The sequence below is a fragment of the Balaenoptera acutorostrata genome, chromosome 15 (genome assembly GCF_949987535.1).
Source record: "Balaenoptera acutorostrata chromosome 15, mBalAcu1.1, whole genome shotgun sequence".
Classification (NCBI taxonomy): domain Eukaryota; kingdom Metazoa; phylum Chordata; class Mammalia; order Artiodactyla; family Balaenopteridae; genus Balaenoptera; species Balaenoptera acutorostrata.
The window spans coordinates 64,318,199-64,332,181 of NC_080078.1; the positions used below are offsets into that span (position 1 = coordinate 64,318,199).

Consider the following 13,983-nt stretch of genomic DNA (forward strand, 5'->3'; position numbering starts at 1 on the left):
CTGTCTCACTATAAAGCAACATTGTTGAGGGCTGAAAACGTGTCTTGTATACTCTTTTAACATGTGATTTACAAAGTTCAAATGAATAAATGAAGGCAAATGCAAAAAAAGAAGAAATTAACAGAGATCCTTATGTTTTGCACTTAAACCAAGTCTTTCTTTTAGTGAGCAACGGCATCAACCATTCTCCTCCCACCCTGAATGGTGCCCCCTCACCACCACAGAGATTCAGCAATGGTCCTGCCTCTTCCACATCATCTGCACTAACAAATCAACAGTTGCCAGCCACTTGTGGTGCCCGGCAGCTGAGCAAGTTGAAACGTTTCCTCACCACTCTGCAACAGTTTGGCAATGACATCTCACCTGAGATTGGGGAGAAGGTGCGGACTCTTGTTCTAGCACTGGTGGTAAGTACATCACTGTTGACAGCTGCTTGAGTATATGGCTCAGAACTGAAGCCAGCAGAGAAGTTGTACATACTTCTCCTCATTCCCTAACTTGTAGCAGTGTGGCAGATTCTACAGTCTAGATTAGTTTAACTTGTATAATAATGTTGAATCATGGATTTCAGTTGTGGATAATGTTTATCAAAGAAACAAAAGCAAAATCTATAACGTTTACCGTATTGTTTCTTATGGTATCAATTTAATTCCGATAAACAACTTTGAATTTCTCTTAAAAGTGAGTTTCAACAGGCCCGCTGAGGTTCAACTAAGTTTTGTTCCTTAATATATTCAGTGACTGGTGCATTGTTTCCAAACCAGAGAAAAAAGACAAATGGTTTAATTTTCAAGGTAATTATTTGTGAAATTACAAGTTTTGTGGTCTAAATAAATAGTATCAAAGGGATTACATTCTTCAGCTCCTCATGCAAATACAAAATAAAAATTAAAATTTCTTTAGGATTTTCAAGGAACACATTTTTTTTCCATACTGACTGGCGAATCCATGATATAAGGTAGTGATCTTCTTACATTGACAGCTGGGAGGGGTTTGACTCTTAGTGTATATAAGGGACAAGCTTCCATTTCTTAATGTTTGTAAATTGAATTCCTCAAGATTTACCTCAACTAAAAGCACACTGTGCTCCTACGTATTACCCTCTGTATGTGATAAAGATGAATCACAGTACTAAACTTTTACCAGGCAGTTCTCAAAGTGTAATTAGGGACCCCTAGGATTTCTCGAGACCCTTTTTGGAAGTCCAGGAGGTCAAAAACATTTTCATAATAATACTAAAATGTTACTTGCCTTTTGACTCTTATTCTCTCATGACTGTATTGTGGAATTTTATAGAGGCTGCATGACATAGGATGTTGAAACAGGTTAAATGCAGAAGCAGATTAGGAGAATCCAGCTCTCTTTTATTAAGCTAGATAGCAGAGAGATTTGCAAAACTGTACAAACAGTGCCATTCTCCTTACTACATTTTTTAACCATTTTTAAAAATTGAAGTATAGTTAATTTACAATGTTGTGTTAGTTTCAGGTGTACAGCAAAGTGATTCAGTTATATTCTTTTTCAGATTCTTTTCCATTATAGGTTATTACAAGGTATTGAATATAGTTCCCTGTGCTATAGAGCAGGTCCTTGTTGTGTATCTATTTTATACATAGTAGTGTGTATCTGTTAATCCCAAATTCCTAATTTATTCCTTCCCCACTTTCCCTTTTGGTAACCATAGTTTGTTTTCTATGCCCGTGAGTCTATTTCTGTTTTGTAAACAAATTCATTTATATCATTTTTTTAGAGTCAACATTTAAGTGATAATTGGAATTCCCTGGCAGTCCAGTGGTTAGGACTCTGTGCTTTCACTGCTGTGGACCATGGTTCAATCCCTGGTTGGGGAACTAAGATTCTGCAAGCTGTGCCACACAGCCAAAAAAAAAAAATTTCAGTGATATCATATGCTATTTGTCTTTCTCTGCCTGACTTACTTCACTTAATATGATAATCTCTTTCTAGATCCATTCATGTTGCTGCAAATGGCATTATTTCATTCTTTTTTATGACTTAGTAATATTCCATTGTGTGTATATGCTGCGTCTTCTTTATCCATTCATCTGTCGATGGACATTTAGGTTGTTTCCATATCTTGGCTATTGTAAATACTGCTGCTGTGAACATAGGGGTGCATGTATCTTTTCAAATTATAGCTTTGTCCAGATATATGCTCAGGAGCATATGGCAACTCTATTTTTAGATTTTTGAGGAAACGCCATACTTTTCTTCATAGTGGCTGCACCAATTTACATTCCCACCAACAGTGGGAATGTAAAAGAAAAAGGAGGTTTCCTTTTTCTCCATACCCTCTCCAGCATTTATTATTTGTAGACTTCTTAATGATGGCCATTCTGACCAGCGTGAGATGGTACCTCATTGTAATTTTGATTTGCATTTCTCTAGTAATTAGCAGTGTTGAGCATCTTTTCATGTGCCTGTTGGCCATCTGTATGTCTTCTTTGGAGAAACGTCTGTTTTGGTCTTCTGCCTATTTTTTTTTAATTGGGTTGTTTGTTTTTTTGATATTAAGCTATATGAGCTGTTTGTATATTTTGGAGATTAACTTCTTGTCGGTTGCATTGTTTGCAAGTATTTTCTCCCAGCGTGTAGATTGTCTTTTCATTTTGTATATGGATTCCTTTGCTGGGCAAAAGCTTTTAAGTTTAATTAGATCCCATTTGTTTATTTATTTTTTTATTTCCATTACTCTAGGAGATGGATCCAAAAAAGTATTGCTGTGATTTATGTCAAAGAGTGTTCTGCCTATGTTTTCCTCTAGGAGTTTTACAGTATCCAGTCTTATATTTAGGTCTTTAATCCATTTTGGGTTTATTTTTCTATATGGTGTTAGAGAATGTGCTAATTTCATTCTTTTACATATAGCTGTCCAGTTTTCCCACCACCACTTATTGAAGAGACTGTCTTTTCTGCATTGTATATTCTTGCCTCCTTTGTTGTAGATTAATTGACCATAAGTGCATGGGTTTATTTCTGGGCTTTGTGTCCTTTTCCGTTGATCTGTGTGTCTGTTTTTGTGCCAGTACCATACTTTCTTGATTACTGTAGCTTTGTAGTATAGTCAAATTAGGGAGTGTGATTCCTCCAGCAGTGTTTTTTCTCAAGATTGTTTTGGCTATTTGGCGTCTTTTGTGTTTCCACACAAATTAAAATTTTTTTTGTTCCAGTTCTGTGAAAAATGCCATTGGTGATTTGATAGGGATTGCATTGAATCTGTAGATTTCCTTGGGTAGTATGGTCATTTTAACAATATTCGTTCTTCTAATCCAAAAACAAGGTATATCTTTGCATCAGTTTGTGTCATCTTCAGTTTCTATCATCAGTGTCTTATAGTTTTGGGGTACAGGTATTTTCCCTCCTTAGGTACATTTATTCCTAGGTATTTTATTCTTTTTGATGCAGTGTTAAATGGGATTGTTTGCTTAATTTCTCTTTCTGATATTTCATTGTTAGTGTATAGAAATGCAACAGATTTTTGTATCCTGCAACTTTATTGAATTCATTGATGAGCTCTAGTAGTTTTCCGGTAGCATCTTTAGGATTTTCTGTATGTAGCATCATGTCGTCTGCAAACAGTGACAGTTTTACTTTTACTTTTCCAGATTGGATTCCTTTTATTTATTTTTTCTTCTCTGATTGCTGTGGCTGGGACTTCCAAAACTATGTTGAATAAAAATGGCAAGAGTGGGCATCCTTGTCTTGTTCCTGATCTTAGAGGAAATGCTTTCAGCTTTTCACCATTGAGTATGCTGTTAGGTGTCGGTTTGTCATATATGGCCTTTATTATGCTGAGGTATGTTCTCTCTGTGGCCACTTTCTGAAGAGTTTTTATCATAAATGGATGTTGAATTTTATCAAAAGTTTTTTCTGCATCTGTTGAGATGATCATATGGTTTTTATTCTTCAGTTTGTTAATGGTGTATAACATTGATTAATTTGTGGTGATCATGGTGTATAATCCTTTTAATGTGTTGTTGGATTCTGTTTGCTAGTATTTTGTTGAGGATTTTTGCATCTGTGTTTATCAGTGGTATTGGCCTGTAATTTTCTTTTGTTTTGTAATATCTTTATCAGGGTGATTGTGACCTCATAGAATGAGTTCGGAAGTGTTCCTCCCTCTGCCATTTTTTGGAATAGTTTGAGAAGGATAGGTATTAACTCGTCTTTAAATTTTGGTATAATTCACCTGTGAAGCCATCTGGTCTTGGACTTTTGTTTGTTGGGAGTTTTTAAGTTGCTTATTTAATTTCTTTTTTTTTTTTAATTTTATTTATTTTTGGCTGTGTTGGGTCTTTGTTGCTGCGTGCGGGCTTTCTCTAGTTGTGGCAAGCGGGGGCTACTCTTTGTTGCAGTGTGCGGGCTTATTGCAGTGGCTTCCCTTGTTGCGGAGCACGGTCCCTAGAGCACATGGGCTTCAGTAGTTGTGGCTCACAGGCTCTAGAGCGCAAACTCTGTAGTTGTGGCTCACTGGCTTAGTTGCTCTGCGGCATGTGGGATCTTAACTGGACCAGGGGTCGAGCCCATGTGCCCTGCATTGGCAGGCAGATTTTTAACCACTGCGCCACCGGGGAAGTCCCAGGTTGCTTATTTAATTTCATTACTGGTAATTGGCCGGTTCATATTTTCTGTTTCTTCCTGGTTCAGTCTTGGCAGATTGTACATTTCTAAGAATTTGTCCATTTCTTCTAGGTTGTCCATTTTTTTGGTATATAGCTGCTCCGAGTAGTCTCTTAAGATCCTTTGTGTTTCAGTGGTGTCAGTTGTTAACTTCTCCTTTTCTGATTTTATTGATTTGGGCCCTCTCCCTTTTTTTTCTTGATGAGGCTGGCTAAAGGTTTATCAATTTTGTTTATCTTTTCAGAGAACCAGTTTTTAGTTTCATTGATGTGTTCTGTTTTTTGTGGTTTTTTTTAGCCTCTACTTCATTTATTTCTGCTGTGATCTTTATGATTTCTTTCCTTCTACTAACTTTGGGTTTTGTTTGTTCTTCTTTCTCTAGTTGCTTTAGGTATAAGTTTATGTTGTTCATTTGAGAGTTTTCATGTTTCCTGAGGTAAGCTAGTATCACTATAAACTTCCCTCTTAGAACTGCTTTTGCTGTGTCCCATGGGTTTTGGATTGTTGTGTTTTCGTTTTCATTTGTCTCTAGGTATTTTTTAATTTCCTCTTTGATTTCTTCAGTGATCCATTGGTTGTTCAGTAGCATGTTGTTTAGCCTCCATGTGTTTGTGTTTTAAAAGATGCTTGATATGATTTCAGTTTTCTTAAATTTACCAAGTCTTGCTTTCTTGCCCAGCATGTGATCTGTCCTGGAGAATGTTCTATTTACACGTGAAAAGAATTTGTATCCTGCTGCTTTCAGATGGAATGCCCTATAAGTATCAATTAAGTCCATCTGGTCTAATGTGTCATTTAAGGCCTGTGTTTCCTTACTGATTTTCTGTCTGGATGATCTGTCCATTGATGTAAGTGGGGTATTAAAGTTCCCCACTATTATTGTGTTACCATCAGTTTCTCCTTTTATGTCTGTTAACATTTGCCTTATAAATTGAGGTTCTCCTATGTTGTGTGCATATGTATTTACAATTGTTCTGTCTTCTTCTTGGATTGATCCTTTGATCATTATGTTTGTTTGTTTGGGTTTTTTTGGCCGCACTCCTTAGCTTGTGGGATCTTAGTTCCTTAACCAAGGATTGAGCCCAGGCCCTCGGCAGTGAGAGCACGGAGTCCTAATTACTGGACCTCTAGGAAATTCCCAGTCATAGCCATTTTCTTTCTTTCTTTTTTCAAAAAAAATGTTTGTGGGCTTCCCTGGTGGCGCAGTGGTTGAGAATCTGCCTGCCAATGCAGGGGACGCGGGTTCGAGCCCTGGTCTGGGAAGATCCCACATGCCACGGAGCAACTGGGCCCGTGAGCCACAACTACTGAGCCTGCGCGTCTGGAGCCTGTGCTCTGCAACAAGAGAGGCCGCGATAGTGAAAGGCCCGTGCACCGCGATGAAGAGTGGCCCCCGCTCGACGCAACTAGAGAAAGCCCTCACATAGAAACGAAGACCCCACACAGCTAAAAATAATAAATAAATAAATTTATTTAAAAAAAAAATGTTTGTTTATTTTATTTATTTGGTTGCACCAGGTCTTAGTTGCGGCAGGCTTGTTCCTTAGTTGTGGATTGGTGGCTTCTTAGTTGTGACACACAAACTCTTCATTGCAGCATGCATGTGGGATCTAGTTCCCTGACCAGGGATCGAACCCAGGCCTTCTGCATTGTGAGTGCGGAGTCTTAACCACTGCAACACCAGGGAAGTCCCCACAGTCTTTATTTTAAAGTCTCTTTTGTCTGATATGAGTATTGCTGTTCCAACTTTCTTTTGATTTCCATTTGCATGGAATACCTCTTCCCATCTCCTCACTTTCAGTCTGTATTTGTCTCGAGATCTGAAGTGAGTCTCTTGTAGGCAGCATATATATGGGTCCTGTTTTTGTATCCATTCAGCAGCCTGTCTTTTGGTTGGAGCATTTAGTCCATTTACATTTAGAGTAATTATTGATATGCATGTACCTATTGCCATTTTGTTAATTGTTTTGGATTTGTTTTTGTAGGTCTTTTTTCACCTTTCTTCTTTTGTTCTCTTCTGTGATTTGATGACTATCTTTAGTGTTGTGTTTGCATTCCTATTTTTTTTTTAACATTTTTATTGGAGTATAATTGCTTTACGATGGTGTGTTAGTTTCTGCTTTATAACAAAGTAAATCAGTTATACATACACATATGTTCCCATATCTCTTCCCTCTTGCGTCTCCCTCCCTCCCTCCCTATCCCACCCCTCTAGGTGGTCACAAAGCACCGAGCTGATCTCCCTGTGCTATGCGGCTGCTTCCCACTAGCTATCTATTTTACATTTGGTAGTGTATATATGTCCATGCCACTCTCTCACCCTGTCACATCTTACCCTTCCCCCTCCCCATATCCTCAAGTCCATCCTCTAGTAGGTCTGTGTCTTTATTCCCATCTTGCCACTAGGTTCTTCATGACCTTTTTTTTTTTTTCCTTAGATTCCATATATATGTGTTAGCATACTGTATTTGTTTTTCTCTTTCTGACTTACTTCACTCTGTATGACAGACTCTAACTCCATCCACCTCACTACAAATACCTCCATTTCGTTTCTTTTTATGACTGAGTAATATTCCATTGTATATATGTGCCACATCTTCTTTATCCATTCATCCGATGATGGACACTTAGGTTGCTTCCATGTCCTGGCTATTGTAAATCGAGCTGCAATGAACATTTTGGTACATGACTCTTTTTGAATTCTGGTATTCTCAGGGTATATGCCCAGTAGTGGGATTGCTGGGTCGTATGGTAGTTGTATTTTTAGTTTTTTAAGGAACCTCCATACTGTTCTCCATAGTGGCTGTATCAATTTACATTCCCACCAACAGTGCAGGAGTGTTCCCTTTTCTCCACACTCTCTCCAGCATTTATTGTTTCTAGATTTTTTGATGATGGCCATTCTGACCGGTGTGAGATGATATCTCATTGTAGTTTTGATTTGCATTTCTCTAATGATTAATGATGTTGAGCATTCTTTCATGTGTTTGTTGGCAATCTGTATATCTTCTTTGGAGAAATGTCTATTTAGGTCTTCTACCCATTTTTGGATTGGGTTGTTTGTTTTTTTGTTATTGAGCTGCATGAGCTGCTTGTAAATCTTGGAGATTAATCCTTTGTCAGTTGCTTCATTTGCAAATATTTTCTCCCATTCTGAGGGTTGTCTTTTGGTCTTGTTTATGGTTTCCTTTGCTGTGCTCCTATTTCTTTTGTGTATGTATAGTTATTATAGATTTTGTATAGCAGCCTGTATATATAGGTTTTTGTATAGCAGCCTATATATATATGTGCTTGTTTTAAGTTGCTGATCTCTTACTGTCAAATGGGTTTTAGATACCCTGCATTTGTACTCTGCTTCCCTCACAATTATTGTTTTTGATATTATATTTTACATCTAATTGTTCTGTGTGTTTCTTTTTTTATATATAAATTTATTTATTTATTTTTGGCTGCGTTGGGTCTTTGTTACTGCACGTGGGCTTTCTCTAGTTGTGGTGAGCAGGGGTTACTCTTAGTTACAGTGCGTGGTCTCCTCATTGTGGTGTCTTCTCTTGTTGTGGAGCACAGGCTCTAGGTGTGCAGCTTCAGTAGTTGTGGCACACGGGCTCAGTAGTTGTGGCTTGAAGGCTCTAGAGCACAGGCTCAGTAGTTGTGGTGCATGGGTTTAGTTGCTCTGCGGCATGTGGGATCTTCCGGACCAGGGCTTGAACCCATGTCCCCTGCATTGGCAGGCAGATTCTTAACTACTGTGCCACCAGGGAAGTCCGTTTTGTGTGTTTCTTAACTGCTTATTGTGGATACAGAAATTTTACTACTTTTGTCTTTCAACCACCTCCCCAGTAGCTTTGTATATGGATGATTTCCTACCTTTATTGTATATTTGCCTTTACCAGTAAGCTTTTCCATTTCATAATTTTCTTGTTTCTAATTATGGCCTTTTCTTTTCTGCCTAGAGGAGTTCCCTTAGCATTTGTCATAAAGCTGGTTTAGGGTGCTGAATTCTTTTAGCTTTTGCTTGTCTGTTAAGCTTTTGATTTCTCCGCCAAATCTGAATGAGAACCTTGCTGGTTAGAGTATTCTTGGTTGTAGGTTTTTCTCTTTCATCACTTTAAGTGTATTGTGCCACTCCCTTCTGGTCTGCAGAGTTTCTGCTGAAAAAAATCAGTTGATAGCCTTATTAGGAGTTCCTTTGTGTGTTATTTGTTGCTTTTCCCTTATTGCTTTTAATATTCTCTCTTTATCTTTAATTTTTGTCATTTCGATTACAGTTTGTCTTGGTGTGTTTCTCTGCAGGTTAGTCTTGTATGGCAGGGGTCCCCAACCCCTGGGCCGCGGACCAGTAGCAGTCCGTGGCCTGTTAGGAGCCGGGCCACACAGCAGGAGGTGAGTGGCAGGAGAGTGAGCTAAGCTTCGTCTGCCGCTCCCCATCGCTCACATTAATACCTGAACCATCCCATCACCCACCCCGCCCCCTGTGGAAAAATTGTCTTCCATGAAACCAGTCCATGGTGCCAAAAAGGTTGGGGACTGCTGCTGTATGGGACTCTGCACATCCTGGACTTGGGTGACTATTTCCTTTCCCATGTTAGGGAAGTTTTCGGCTATTATCTCTTCACACATTTTCTCAGGCCCTTTCTCTCTTTTTCTACTCCTTCTGGGTCCCCTATAATGCAAACATTAGTGCACTTGATGTTGTTCCAGAGGTCTCTTACACTGTCTTCATTTCTTTTCATTCTTTTTTCTTTTTGATGGCAGTGATTTCCACTACTCTGTGTTTCAGCTCACTGATCCATAATTCTGCCTTGTTTAGTCTACTGTTGATTCCTTCTAGTGTATTTTTCATTTCCGTCATTATATTCTTCACTTCTGTTTGGTTGTTCTTTATATTTTCTAATTCTTTGTTAAAAACTTCTAGTTTATTGCTCTCTGCATCCATTTTCCTCCCAAGTCCTTTGATCATCTTTATGATCATTACTCTGAACTCTTTCTCGGGTAGATTGCCTATCTCCACATCACTTGTTCTTCTGGGGTTTTATCTTGTTCCTTTGTCTGAAACATTCCTCTGTCACCTCATTTTTTTTAAATGTTTATTTATTTGGCTGCACCAGGTCTTAGTTGCAGCACATGGGATCTTCATTGCCATGTGCGGGATCTTTTACTTGCAGCAAGCATGCAGGATCTTTTTTTTTTAGTTGCGGCATGCGGTGTCTTTAGTTGTGGCATGCAAACTCTTAGTTGCAGCATGTGGGATCTAGTTCTGTGACCAGGGATCGAACCCTGGCCCCCTGCATCCAGAGCGTGGAGTCTTAGCCACTGGACCACCAGGGAAGTCCCTGCCTCATTTTGTCTAAATTGCTATTTGTATTTTTATGTATGTGATAGGTTAGTTACGTTTCTCAGCCTTGGAGAAGTGGCCCTCTGTAGGAGATGTCCTATGTGTCCCAGCAATGCACTCCCCTCTCATCACCCAAGGGCCACAGGCCAGCTGGTCCCAGGGTAATGTCTCACCTCCGTTTGCAGACTTGCAGCAAAAATCTGTATCCACCACAAGTGCTTGAAGTTATTGCCTTTTTGAAGAAAAACACACTTCTGGCAGCAAATTGCATCTCTTGTGGAATCTTGCTTAACTTCAGTACCGCAGCCAATGCCATGCTGCACCAAGTCTGTATACTACAATTGTGAGATAAGTACAGTTATTTTGAAATGAGTTAATAATAAATATTGTTTAAATTCTCAGTTTTAATTTCAGATATAGTGATTATCAATAGATGTAACCCATATTAATTAGAGGGATTATGAGACTAAAATGTTTATGAACTGCTGCTTTAAAATATGACTCAGTATTGTACAGAGGAAACCACTTTCATACAAGGCAAAGTGCAATAAATGACTTTTTCATCATTTGAGATTCTATCCCTATTGTTTTGTATAGCTGTAGGTGGTTCATTGTCATTGCTGTATAATGTTTCATTGTAGGAATATACCACAGTTTATACTTTTTGATGGACATTTGAGTTGTTTATATTTTGAGGCAGCATCAGGGGTCCCCCAGTACCACCCCCATGTCTTGAGATTTGCTAGAATTGTCCGGACTTGGCGTATAGTTGTGCTCACAGCTAAGTGGGTTTTTTTTTGGCTGCGTCAGGTCTTAGTTGCGGCCCACAGGATCTTTGTTGAGGCATGCGGGATCTTTCGTTACAGCGTGCAGGCTCTTCATTGTGGTGCACAGGCTTCTCTTTAGTTGTGGCATGCAGGTTTTCTCTTCTCTAGTTGTGGCGCGCAGCTTTCAGAGCACGTGAGCTCTGTAGTTTGTGGCACACGGGCTCTAGATGAGGCGCGCGAGCTCAGTAGTTGTGGCACGCGGGCTTAGTTGTCCTGCAGCATGTGGGGTCTTAGTTCCCTGATGAGAGATCAAACCTGCGTCCCCTGCATTGCAAGGCGGATTCTTTACCACTGGACCACTAAGGAAGTCCCTAAGATTTAATACAGAGGCATAATAAGGACACACAGCTGGATCAGAAAGGTGAGAAACACAGTTGGGATCCGGAGGAATCCATATATAGGCTTCCTTTTTCTCCTCTATGAACGGTCATAGAGTTCACTCTTCCCCAGCAGTGAAAATACAACAACTTATGTGTGATGTTTCTGCCCAAGGAACCCCATTAAACCCTCAATGCCCAAGGTTTTTCCTGGAGTCTGGGCACATAGGCACTCTTGGCGTAGCACCTATGAAACTCCAGACTCATAGAAGGAAAAGTGGTATTTAGCATCAATCAGAGTTTGTAAAAACAGTACCACCATCCATTAGGGAAACTTTTTGTTTGTTTGTTTGTTTGGGGTGGGAGTGGGGTCCCTTTATTGGTCAAATTTTAGAGTACTATGGAAAAGTCTTTCTGGCTCTAGACTAATAAAATTGGCCTTAAATGTCAAAATGAGTTTGAACATAATTGGAAGCAAAGTAGCCATCAGAATGTTATGCCAATTCCAGCAGCAAATTACTTTAAGTAGAGTCTGCTTAATTTCAAGAGTAAAAGAAAAAAATGACAGCTCATTTGCATGCGTGCACTCGCGCATGCACACACACACACAGAAAGTGAATTTTTTTCTAGCTATGAAAGAATATGTAGATGTAGCCAATCATCTCTTTTAAATGGCTGTGCTTGGGTTAATGTTTCTTTTTTTTTTCCAAATTTTTAAAATTGTGTCATCATGAGGAGGTGGTAAAATACGTATAGCACAAAATTTACCATCTTAACCATTTTTAAGTGTACAATTCAGTGGTATTAAGTATATTCATTGTTGTGCAGCTATCACCACCGTCCACCTTCAGAACTCTTTTCATCTTTCAAAACTGTAACTCTGTGCCATTAAGCAATAATTCCCCATTTCCTTCTTTCCCCAGCTTCTGTCAGCCACCATTTTACTTGACTACTCCAGGTACCTCCTATTAGTGAAATCACATAGTATTTGTCTTTTTGTAGCTGGCTTATTTCACTTAGCGTAATGTTGTCAAGGTTTATTCATGTTATAGCATGTGTTACAATTTTTTACCTTGCAAGCAGGCTTTCCTAAGGTTAGCAGTTGTAGACCAGCTGTGTTAGCTCTTTTCTGTACAGGGGCCATTACAAATAATGAGCATTTTTATTTATGGTACATGTGTGCAAGCACTGCACTGAACAATGGAATTGTGATTTCATAGGGTATACATGTATATAAATTTAGTATATAAGGTCAAATGGTTTTCCCAAGTTTTATACCAATTTATAATCTCACATACTGAGATTTTCATTCAGATCAGCGTCTTAGTCCTTTTAGGCTCTTAAAATAGAATACCATAGACTAGGTGGTTATAAACAACCAGTATTCATCTCTCATAGTTCTGAAGGTTGGTAAGTCCAAGATCAAGGTGTCAGCAGATTTGGTGTCTGTTGAGAGCCCACTTCCTGGTTCATAGACGACCATCTTCTCACTGTGTCCTCACAGGGCAGAATTGGCAAGAGAGCTCCCTGGTGTCTTTTTTATAAGGGCACTAATGCTATTCACTAGGGCTCTGTCCTCATGACCTAGCCACCTCCCAAAGGCCTCACTTCCAAATATCAACACATTGGAAATGAGGTTTCAACATAGGAATTTTGAGGGCTTACAAAAACATATAGTCTATAGCAATTGATATTGAAACTATAAATATATTTGGAGACAGTACAAGGTGAGAAATGTTTGTTAAATTTAATATCCATTCATTGTTAAAAAACAGCAAACCAATTATAGCAGGAACTTCCTTAATCTGATGACAGTTGTATGTATAAACACAGAACCTTTAGCAAGCCTATGCTAAGTGGTGAAATTTCAAAAGCTTTCCCTCTGATATTAGGAACCAGATAGGATCTCTTTTCTCTTCACTGTAATCCTGAACATTATAGCCTAGCAAATAAGATACAAGGATTGGAGGGACTTCCCTGGTGGTCCAGTGGATAAGACTCCATGCTTCCAATGCAGGGGGCCCAGGTTCAATCTTTGGTCAGGGAGCTAGATTCTGCATGCATGCAGCAACTAAGAATTCGCATTCTGCAACTAAGAGTCCACATGCCGCAACTAAGAAGTCCACTTGCCCAACTAAGAAGTCTGCATGCTGCAACGAACATCCCACATGCCCCAACTAAGACCCAGCACAGCCAAAATAAATAAATAATACATAAATAAATAAAATATTTTTAAAAATATATAAGGATTAGAGAAACATAAATAAAACTGCCATTATTCATGGATAAAATGATTGCCTTATGTGTATTGCATTTGAGCTTACCAATCCGTTATTTTTCCTTTCTTTCCTTTCCTTTTTCTTTTTTCTTTTCTTTTTCCTTTTTCTTTTTCTCTTTTTTTCTACCATCTTGTTGAAAACTTTGTCTAATTTGGAGGAGAATTAACACCTTTAGATTATTATATTTCTGTATCTGTGAAAGCCTTATTTGGTCTTTTTTGTTTTATAGATTTATTTTTATTTATTTCTTTATTTATTTTGGCTGCTTTGGGTCTTCATTGCTGTGCATGGGCTTTCTCTAGTTGCGGCGAGTGGGGGCTACTCTGAGGTGTGGTGCAAGGGCTTCTCATTGCGATGGCTTCTCTTGTTCGGAGCACAAGCAATAGGTGCGCAGGCTTCAGTAGTTGTGGCTCGTGGGCTCTAGAGTGCAGGCTCAGTAGTCGTGGTGCATGGGCTTAGTTGCTCCACAGCATGTGGGATCTTCCCGGACCAGGGCTTGAACCCGTGTCCCCTGTGTTGGCAGGCGGATTCTTAACCACGGTGCCACGAGGGAAGCCCTTATTTGGTCTTGTATTTATGAAAGGAAT

General features: G+C 39.1%; 1 protein-coding gene across 4 annotated transcripts in view; it reads left to right on the plus strand.

The window, feature by feature from the left end:
- The window catches only part of CBFA2T2 (CBFA2/RUNX1 partner transcriptional co-repressor 2), a 184,341-nt gene that overhangs the window by 132,890 nt on the left and 37,468 nt on the right, over positions 1–13,983 (plus strand). For all 4 annotated transcript variants that reach the window (XM_057529429.1, XM_057529427.1, XM_057529430.1 and 1 more), the window contains one exon: positions 166–407. In XM_057529429.1, coding sequence (XP_057385412.1) covers positions 166–407 — 242 coding nt within the window. The remainder of the gene's footprint in view (positions 1–165; positions 408–13,983) is intronic.